General features: G+C 50.1%; 1 protein-coding gene across 1 annotated transcript in view; it reads right to left on the bottom strand.

Moving 5' to 3' along the window:
* Window positions 1–1,525: 1,525 nt before the first annotated feature.
* The window catches only part of XKR6 (XK related 6), a 206,958-nt gene continuing 198,081 nt past the window's right edge, over window positions 1,526–10,402 (bottom strand). The window contains exon 3 of the mRNA XM_003793927.3: window positions 1,526–4,309. Coding sequence (XP_003793975.1) covers window positions 3,348–4,309 — 962 coding nt within the window. The 3' untranslated portion in view covers window positions 1,526–3,347. The remainder of the gene's footprint in view (window positions 4,310–10,402) is intronic.

Genomic DNA, 10,402 nt, shown 5'->3' with positions numbered 1-10,402 from the left:
ACCATGTCTCACCGGGCACGAAGCGTTAAGGATCTGGGTTTTCAAGACCAAAGTCGCGCATGTGGGTATGAAGACAGACTTTCTTGGGGCTGGAAGAACCGAGGGTGTGTGTGGAGGCCCGCCTGGACCCGCAGGGCCAGCCAGCAGAAGAGGATGGTCCCGGCAGGAAGAGATGGCCACTGGAGGTGACGCTGCGACGACCAGGGAAGGATTTCCTTGATGACACATGGGGACTGCTGGAGGCCACGAACCACAGACAGAAGACAAGGCTCGCTTCTTCTCTCCTAATTTGTCTTTCTTCTCCTGTCTCTCAGCAAGCCTGTCTTTACCTGTGGCCCTCACAGATGTCTATTTTCGCTTCCTTTATTAGGAAAGATATGGGCATGACAGAGGGGTTCTGGTGACGGGGGTGGGGGTTGCCCCACCAGGGAAAGTGTGTCCTGGGCCAGGGGCTCCGTGAACCCTGTCCCAAAGAGGCTGAAATAAAGGAGTGCTGCAATGTTCTGCGATCTCACTTGTTCTCAGTGGCCAGGTCCCCAGAGGGCCCTCCCTAAGCTGGAAGTTGCCTTCCCAGCGCTCAGGGCTCCAGGCGAGTCAGTATCCGCGCTGCGCTCCGCGAGATTCACACAAACACAAACAGGCGCTCGCGCATGCGCACTAATGGGAGGCGGCCAACCGGCCCCGCGACTGTGCTGAACACAAGGGAAATGAATCGAAGAACAGGGAAAGGAGCAGAACGAGTAGGGGTCGGACACCGGCGCAGCTCTAGGCACAAAAAGCCCTGGACCTGAGGCAGACAAGAGGTGGGACCCCAGCCAGCCCGAGGGGCGCCCCCACTGACAGCCTCACCTTCCCCAGCCTGCTCTGCAGAATACGGCGGAGCTCAGGGTCAGGCCCTACGTGCGCAGCACCCCGGGAAGGAGTTGCGCTGTGGCAAAGCCCTTCTGACCAGACTCCACGCCCAGATCACTCCCTGTGGCCCACGGGCTGGTCCCTCCGATGGGCAGAGACCGCCCTCCTGGCTGGTTTTCACCGCAGCCCAGGTGTGCTCTGTCCGTCCTGCTTAAGAGTGGGGGGCTCCGCCTCCTCCTTCCTTCCCCGCAGGCCCGAGGGGACCCCCGACTTAGGGACGGGAAGAGGACAGCACTGCAAAGGTTAGGAAGGACACAGAAGTCAAAGGGATCCAAAAAAATACCCAACTGAAATTTGAAACGCTTTTAAAAAAAGGAGGAGGAGGAGGAGGGGTAGGGAGGAGAAGCCTCTCTGTATAATAATTTTTTAAAAAGAAACCCCACAAACATAAAAAATAATTCTTCAGTTTTTGAACTTCTCTTAAGAATAGTTTGATGTGAGGTCTTGCACCCTAAATAGTTATATTTGGAATTTTTAAAAAAATCGCAACTACACACAACAAAGACTAACAGTATTTACTTAAAAATATTGTGTGTGTATATATATATTTTTTATATATATATATCTTTTTGTGATTTTTTTCTTTTCCTTTTTTTTGGGGGGGGAGTGTGTGTGTGCCCAAGTCGGGATACAATGGGATTGGAACAATCAATGCCCTAGAACAGAAATATTCCTTAAAGGAGCAATGCTTTGAGACAAAAATTTTTAAATGGTTAAACATACTTGCGACACCTCCAGAAATTCAGCTTGGTACAATGAGAAAATAAATGCTTGAATCAAATTCTCACCCAAACCACACGGCCTCTAAGACCCGGAATCTGCTGCTGGTGTGAGTCTCGCTACACAAATGGGCTCACGGGCAGGCCCCCTTCCACCTCTGCCCTCCCTGGCCCCTGCCCTCCAATCTCCACTCAACCAAGCCATAACCAGAGTCCTTCTTATATCGGTTTTACATATTTCTGGCAAGACCGTGCAGCAGGAACACACACTCACACACACAGACACACACGTGCTAAGGGCACACACACACACACACTACACATACAAAATTTCCCATTCAACCCAGATGCACCAGGTGAGCTGATTTTCAGCCAACCACGATGGTGAAAGACAGAAGCACCAAACAGTCTTTGAAATGGGTCAGTTATTACAATTTGACTTTTTTTTATATATGTGTGTCTCTATATATATTTTTTTCCTAGTTTTCCTCTTTGTGTTATTTTTTTTTTTTTAAAAAAAGCACAAATGAAAAAATGAAGAATTCTTTCCAGATCAATTTAAGGCTTCCCACCAAATGGAACAGAAGAGGCCTTATACAACATCACGTGTGATAGATGTATACCATCCACAGCCTTAAAATGATGGAACAAATCATTTTTGCCAGTCACCGATTAAGTGTTGTGCCTTTAAATTGATGTTCTTTTTGCTACTATGCTGAGTTTTATTATTACTGATTCTCTTTGATTACAGATACGGAGATCTCCTTTGATCTGCTTTAGCACGTCCTGTCCTTATCAAATTATTGGAGTGGCGTTTTGTTTTGTTTTGCTTTTCATAGGGAATTAAATACGATTCTTGCTAGGCAAATGCGAAAATGGCACATCGTCACCTTCAAGTAGCTTTGATAGCCATTTGAGTTTCAAATAGCCCTTGAGCTCCTGGAAGGCTCTGTGAAGAGGGGCAGGAGAGGAAGGAAGGAAACTGAAAACAAGGAAGGGCTTCTATGCCTTTGCTTTTGGTAAATTTGTTCTCTTCAATACAAATAATCAGATAGGAAGAATCATTGCTTTGTATGGGATTTGTTGGTTGGTTTTTGTTTCATTTCTAGAATTGTTTCATTTGATTCTTTAATTTTCCCTCTCCTGGCGAAAAAAAAAAATCACCAGAGAGTTTTGCATGAGAAAACATGACAGTACTTAATGAAACTCAGCACCTAAGGGCATAAGGCAGTTGAAGGTTTTTTTGTTTGTTTGTTTGTTTGTTTGTGTTTGTTTTATTTTATTTTGTTTTGTTTTGTTCTTTCAATCAGCACCAATCCTGTAAATGATCTATACTTGGTGTAAGATATAAAACTTTTTTTTTCTTTTGGAGTGGAGACAGCGCCTCCCTCTCCACCCTATGAACCATAGTGTGGGATTTTTTTTCAATACTGTTTATGTGTAAAAAACAAAAGAAAAAAGTTTTCTTTTTGTTTTTACTTACAAAACATAGAGAATATCTTTGTATACATACAGCGACTGGAAAGAAAGCTTATCTGAAGGGGTTGTGACTTATTAATTTTTTTTTTTTTGTAGTGGTGGCGTGTTGGTGGTAGTGGCATGTTGGTGGCGGTGGTGGTTCTGTGTGTTGGGGGAAGGGAGGGTTATATTTCTTGCAAGCGGTGTTCACCGCAAACCAAACTTAAGGTCCCCTTCTCAACTTGGGTCAAGATGCTCTTAGAGTGAAGACTCATACTGTAGCAACTCATAGAGGAGTGGTCCGTCTCGATATCGAATGCCTACTGCGGTCGGGGTCACATACTGTAGGATGTTAATAGTCCTTCTCAGCCTCCTGTCTACAAAATGAGCATCCCAAGCTGGGTATCTCTTTCTTGGCATGTCAATCTTAATGAGGGGCCCTTCCGGGTAAGGACGCCCCGTTGGGGTAGGGGGCCCCATGGGTCTCACTTGGAATACGGGCAAGCAAGTGTCAGCCGTGAGATCCTCCTGTTGTTCCGGTGCAGCTCTGGTGGGCGTGACCTGGGTCCCCCGGTACCCAGGGGTCTGAGGCGCCATGGGCTCAACATCGGGGGGCAAAGGGATGCCCCAGAGCAGCTCGGCACAACAGGAGCTGGCAAAGATCTTAGCTCGTGGCCCCATGGGATGCAGCACACCATAGTATAAGAGCATCACTGCGATCCCAGCCACAAAGCTAATAAAGACACAACACAGTGCTGGCACCGCATAGGAGTCAGTGGTCTCCGGGTTTCTGTAAAAATACCAAAGGAACGTCAAGGCAGCATTCTCGGTCAAGACTATCGTGTAATACGCAAACATTCGATATCGAGTCCGCCCTTCCTTGACGTTAAACCAGCAGAAGATGTACACAATCCCTACCACCATGTTGAAGAGGATCTCTTCCCACTTGGACATGCAGAAGTCGGTCCCGCCATGGATGATCCAGAAGGCCATGGCGCACCAGTGGACCACCACGAAGATCCCAAAGTAGAGCTGGAAGATGGAAGCAAAGAGGGCAAAAGAGATCACTCGGGATGAGATGGTGAAGAGGCGCCAGAAGAGGTGCAGGAGAGCCCCTCTGTAGCTCATGCTCTTCTTGTCGTCCCGGGAGTCCCGCAGCAGCTTGTGATAGGAGGCTAGCACCCAAGCCAGGGACATGAGGGAGGTCACAGAGGAGACACCTGCGAGAGACACAAACCCACACAGTCAACACCGTGGGCCTGGACCGCGGGTGCAGCGGGGCTGCGGGCTGAGGAGACGCCCACAGCACACGTGATCTACAGGAGCAGGGAGAAAGATACACAGAGTCAGGAACTGGACTCTGAGAGCACAGCTTTTCCCGAAGTTTGGAGATCCAGGTCTCATTCCACAGCCTCATTTGGAACTTCCAGAGCTCAAGAGTGAGGCTGAGGCTGCGGTGCTGCACCGGGGACTAGCACGAGGGCAGGCCCGTGCTTGTTTCATCTTAAGGAATCATGGGCTCACGTGATCCTACGGAAAATAGATGTCCTTGTCACCAGCAGCCTTGCTCTCAGAGGAGCCCTAGAAGGGATTGCCAATCGAGAAGACCAATGGCCCCATCCCATGGGGCTTACTCACTGCCCCGAGTTCCACACTGTTCTTCTGAGAAGTTCTGGACTCACTCCTTTGCCTCTTCCTCATCTCACTCAGGGTCCCTAAGGAGCCCGTTTCTGAACCTTCTTCCATTTAGCTTCTCCCCCATCTACCACCTTAGGCCCTCATTACCAAGGATGCAGAGATACGCCACCCCTTTTGCTGGCTGCCTTTCTCACTCATTCTGGTCTCTCTTGGCTTCTCTATAGTACCTGTTCCTTTCTCCAACCAACCTCTGCTCAAAATTCTCTTAGGCCTGGACTCGAGAGGCCCTGTCCTTCTCTGGCTTCCTTCCAAGATCAACAGTAGTGGCTCATGCTCTGAGGGAGCCTTTCTGCTGGCTGGTTTGGTGAGGTCTCCAGGGCTTCTGCACTTGACTCTGGGTTACCTCCCTGCCATAGGCAAATTTTCAGAGTTTGAAAGTATCCATTTCCAAATGAACTTGAATCACTAGAAAGTAATTTAATTTCTGACTCTATTTGATATTTGTAACTAACCCAAATAAAACATAATCAATAGTTAGTGCAGTCTCTCCAAATCTGCCCACAAACAACCAGTCATTGGCCATTGTACAATCACCTCCCAACCACGGTTCCCCCAGTATCTGCCCTTGACTCCTCACAAGTTGAAGTTCCTCAACCCTATCTATGTAGAGCCTCTTCTGTTGGTCCTTTCCCCTAAAATTTCAGAACAGAGTGCAATGAAATGCAACTAGAGGTCTGAACACCATCCCTCTGGCAACACTCCCCTCACCTACTGCCCTGCCTTTCCACAGAGTTCAATTCCCCTACGACATTCTTCCAGGCGAAATCAAAGTTATCCAGTTGTTTTCTCCCTTAAGTTCCAAAATCAGATCCAGAACTCTCATTCATCAAGAGACTAAATACTCCCCTGCCCCAACCTCTAGGTTCTTGGGCCCGGCCTACCTCCCCACACCTGTCCAAATCCCAGTGAAGATGCAAAATCCCCTGCCACACGACACTCTCCCATCATTTTCTCTGCCTCACCTGCCACACCCCCAGTCATCTCAGGTGGACACTCAGAGTCCCAGCTTTTAGAACAATAAGTAATAATACATGGTCAGCATGGACATAGAAAAACACCCGCATGGTTTGCAATAACAACCAAGATTTAAAATAAAAAAACAAACGGGCAACACGATCCCAATTTCTCTATAGAAAACAATGCAGAAAACGTCTAATGAGCTATTGATGGCAATTTTCCTCTCGATTCTCTGGAAAGTTGTGAACTTGACACTGATGTGTCCTGCCACGGTCATGGTACACACACTGCATCTCGCTCGCCTTGGCAGAAGTCATGCATGTAGTTAGCTGAGCTTTGAGAGCTCAGCTATCTTCATGTTGTCTGCTGCACTGGAGCAGGGAGGGGAATGGGTCCTCTTGGGAGTAACATGATTTAGGTTGCAGGTTTCTGGAAAGCAGGAAATGTGCCATCATATCTTGCAAGTTTATTCCCAACACTGGCACACCCTCAGAAAATTTCTTTTAACATCCTGGTGACGTCACCGCTCTCCAGCTGACCTCATTTCTTAATGTTGAGGCAGCCAGTGGGCACTGCCAACCCTAGTCATCAGAAGGGAAGCTTTGTGGAAGCTGAGGGGGAAGAAGCCTCAGTTTGGGGTTGCTTCTAACAAAGCAAGCTCTCTTTCCCTACTATCTTCCACTCAGAAGATACTCCCTACTATCTTCTCACAAAGCAAGAAAAAGCAGCTCAGCTCTTGCTGAAGAGTGGCCTACCCTGGTTGAATTCTAAGCATGCATTTGGGCAGACACGGGGTGCAGAGGGGAGACCACCCTCAGCCTTCACTGTCCTGACTTCCTCATCCTCTGGGTTGTGACCTGAGCCTCGTCCATACCACGTATGAGTTAACAGGAATTCAGACGTTCATCAGTCAGAAGTTGCAAGTCCAAATACAATTCTTCATTTTCCATCTTCCAGGTTGCCTATGCCCCTTCTAGATCTGTCGCTGCAGTTTGGAAGACTGGGGTCCTGCTCCCACCTCACACTCCAGGCCGTGTGGCTGAAACCTCTTTCGTCACAGCCGACTAGGCACTGCTGAGGCTCTCAGTTGGGGCTTCTGGAATTTGTCTCTAGGGTACAGCACAAATGCTCCCCAGTGTTGGAAGACATCATTGCTAGACTAACAGGAGGGCTTGGGAACGGTCCCATGGAAGACTGATGATAAGCACTCGGCCAGGGCGTCTGCTGACAAGCTGATGGCCTGGCTGGTTCTTTCATCTTCTGCGTCATCTCTTCTTGGCTTCAGCCAGTTATAAATGGCCATGGGAGAGCTTCCCAGACCATCTGCTTCAACCTGCTCTGCCCCAGGACGCAGAGGTGCAGCAGCGGGTGGCTTGCCCAGAGTCACCCTGAGAACCACTTGAGCACCATCAACCATCTGATCTAGGACAGCGTGTGCTTCCTGCCACGCTGTGCTGCCCCCACTCCCCATCCTTCCTCTGTCTGTCCCTCGGTCAGCTCATACTTCCAAAGGCCTCCCAGGAAGCACCTTTCCCGAGGTCATTTGAAGGAAGGTCATTGGCCTTCTCCAACAGTGGATGCTTATCCTAGTGCCCAGCCATTGGCCTTCAGGAACTCACATACCAAGACATGTCCTTGCCTTTGTGGAAGTGCTCCAAGCACAGGGAGGAGGGGAGAGGGAGACCTACCACCTGCCCTGTGCACCAGGAAGAGTACCTTTGGCTGGACAGGGCCTAGGGGCGTGTGTTGGGCCTTGCACCCACATTGCACCCGCTCCCATCTCTCTGTCAGCTGCGGGGACAGGGATGATCCTATAATAAGGGTGGTCTCTCCACTCTGAGAAGAGACCAGAAAATCCAGGTGCACATTAGGACCCCATTTGGGAGCTGAATTTCTCACTAGATGCTCAACAGAGAATGACCCTTGCCTGTAGGGGCTTGGGAACCAGCGACAGAGGCATCAGATGGACTTGTTCCCACCCCTAAGGAACTCGTCTAGACGCATCTCTGGCATTGGCCACAGTTATTATTGGTCTATTGACTAAGAGTCCCTGGCTTGGCTACTTCTCCATTTTTTCCCTGGACAAAGCCTGTGGCCTCACAAACTGGACTGCACAGTAAGTGCAATTCTTCCTCAGAGAGCCACCAGAGAAGGGTGTTGTATGGCAGCCCCCAAGTTTTGGGGACTCAACTGGGGCACTGGACAGAAGGGACACTCCAGCCTCTGACACCTCCCTGTCAATGCACTGGCTATTCCTGAGAACACAGCAGTTACATGCATCATCTTATTTAGAAGGACCCCCGGAAGTAAGTTCTTGTTATGGGCTGAATTTTTGTCCACCAAAATTCATGTGTTGAAGCCATAACCCAGGTCCTCAGAATGTGACCATATTTAGGAATGGAGTCTTTGAAGAGGTGGTCAAGGCAAATCAGGTCACATGGGTGGGCCCTAATCCAATCTGACCGGTGTTCTTATTAGAAGAGGAAGCGTGGACACACACAGAGAGGGACGGCCATGTGGGGACATAGGGAAAAGACAGCCATCCACAAGAAAACATGAGAGGCCTCAGGATTAATCAAGGCGTCTCTGAGACGTCTCATCTCCAGACTCTGAGGTGACAAGTTTCTGCTGTTTAAGCCCCAGTCTGTGGCACTTTGTTGCAGGAGCCCAAGCAGAGTAACGCGATGTGGACAGCACAGCGCACACCAGCTGTCAAGAGGGGAGTCCTCAAAGGCTCGCAGTGGGTCTTCCCTCTCCGCAGTGGCTCACTGGGAAAATTTCTGTCTTGCCTGAGGTCAGCCCCAAAGTCATTCATTCTCCCAGACAAGACCCAAGCCCACAGAAACTGTGCAGCCCCTGGGGAAATTCCTGAATGGGCCTGGATACCACTTCCAGCCCCATCACATTCTGAGTTCCAGAGACCAGGCTGGAAATTGCTAAACACTTCACGTTGCCTGTGACAAGTTCCAGGCAGTGACCTTCACAGCTTACTGCACCCTGGTGCAGGTCCAGGGCAGGTCTGCATCTTGGCCGCAGAGCTGCCTTTAGGCTAGTGCAGCTGGCTGGGAAGTCACTAGGCCAGAGGCTTCTTTGGGGGGTCAGGGGGCTGAGAAAGGCCTGGAGAGAGGGCCTTCGGGCTCTGATTGCTGGCCCTGAGGTCTCAGGTTCCAGAAACAGCATAGCCACACCTTATGACCCATGGAGCAGAGCCAGAGGGGCAGTCATTAGGGAAGGTCCAATCTGGTGGCCTTGGTATCCAAGGGTCACTGCTAGTAGAACTGTTGTCAGTTGGAGAACAGAGCAAAAACTGTGCATGTGGGTGCCCCACCAAGGATGGGACCCTCAAATCCAGTGGGAGCAGATGAGGGGTGAGGAAGGGGCATTAGGAGGTACCATGCAGGGGGAGGCCAGGCCTCAGGGCCAGGCTGGGAGGCCGAGATACTACAAGAACGAGGCAGAGCCTGCATAGGAAGATTCCAGCAGAGCTGCATCCAGGACCCGCCACATCTCCAGAAAGGGAAGCAGAGGAGGAAACAGAACAGCCAGAACCCTTCCCGGGGAGAATGCAGCATGTGGGTGGAAGGAATGTTCCGAGCTGGCTCTGAGCGAGAGTGGCTGGGACCTCTGCAGGGATGTGACTTGCAGAGTGGACTGTACATGCCCAGGCTTGTCCCCGCTGCTTCCTCCACCCTCTGCCAGAGAGTTCCAGCCCAGCACCACTACTAAACACGCTGAACACAGAGGAATTGGAAGGGCTGCTGAGTATAGAGCAGAGCAGGAGCAGGGCCCAGCCCCAGCTTCTTCCTCTGTGTCTCTCCTCCTCCAACCCCCTTGAGGGTGGGCAACCAGCTGCCTCACCACCACTGCCCCCACTCATGACTCCCACACCAACCCCAGCAGAGAGCTCTCGCTCGGCTCGCCAGACTACCCCCAAGGGCAGCATTCCGAGGACTGGGCCTGTGCAGCATCTGGGAGTGGGATTTGCTCTGTTCTTCACGCCCCTTCCTTAGCTCTCCCGGATCTCATTCTGCTCTCTGGCTGCCACCTCCTGAGCTCTGTATAGCAGCCTTTTCCTGCCCTTTCCGACCCCATTTTACAGACAAGGAAACTGAACCTACAGTTCAGAGACTTGGGCGTAGTTATAGCCATACACTCACCTAATTTTGATGGCACTGACCCCGGTGAACTGGGCCCCCATGGATGCACAAAAAGAAGACGCTTGCTTAGCTGGCGATTTGTCTCCCTGTGTGCCAAGGACAACATCTGCCTCCTTCAACCCTCGCCTCCTTCTACCCTTCTGGTGAAGCTATCATTTGGGGGAACTCCACCATCTGTTCTTCAAATTCCTACTTTGTATTTTCTCCACATTGAGCTCCTTTTAGACGGCAATTCTTCTCTTTCCATCTGTCAAACTTCCCCTTATCTTCCTACATTTTTTTTTAAAAGTCCAGTCTCTTCTTGGAGACGTTCCCAGAAAAAGCAAAAGCAGTTACGTCCACTATCTCCCTGAGCACAACCAACTGTCTCCTGTCCTCACTTCCACCCACGAGACACAGTGAGGGGGTGAGATTGCAAAGGTGAGTGAGATTGCAAAGGGAGTGAGATTGCAAAGGTGAGTGAGATTGCAAAGGGAGTGAGATTGCAAAGGTGAGTGAGAT

The sequence above is a fragment of the Otolemur garnettii genome, unplaced genomic scaffold (assembly GCF_000181295.1).
Source record: "Otolemur garnettii isolate 467f Iridium unplaced genomic scaffold, OtoGar3 scaffold00074, whole genome shotgun sequence".
NCBI classification, from domain to species: Eukaryota; Metazoa; Chordata; class Mammalia; order Primates; family Galagidae; genus Otolemur; species Otolemur garnettii.
The sequence above is the reverse complement of the archived record's forward strand: the minus strand, read 5'-3'. Positions and strand labels throughout refer to the sequence as shown.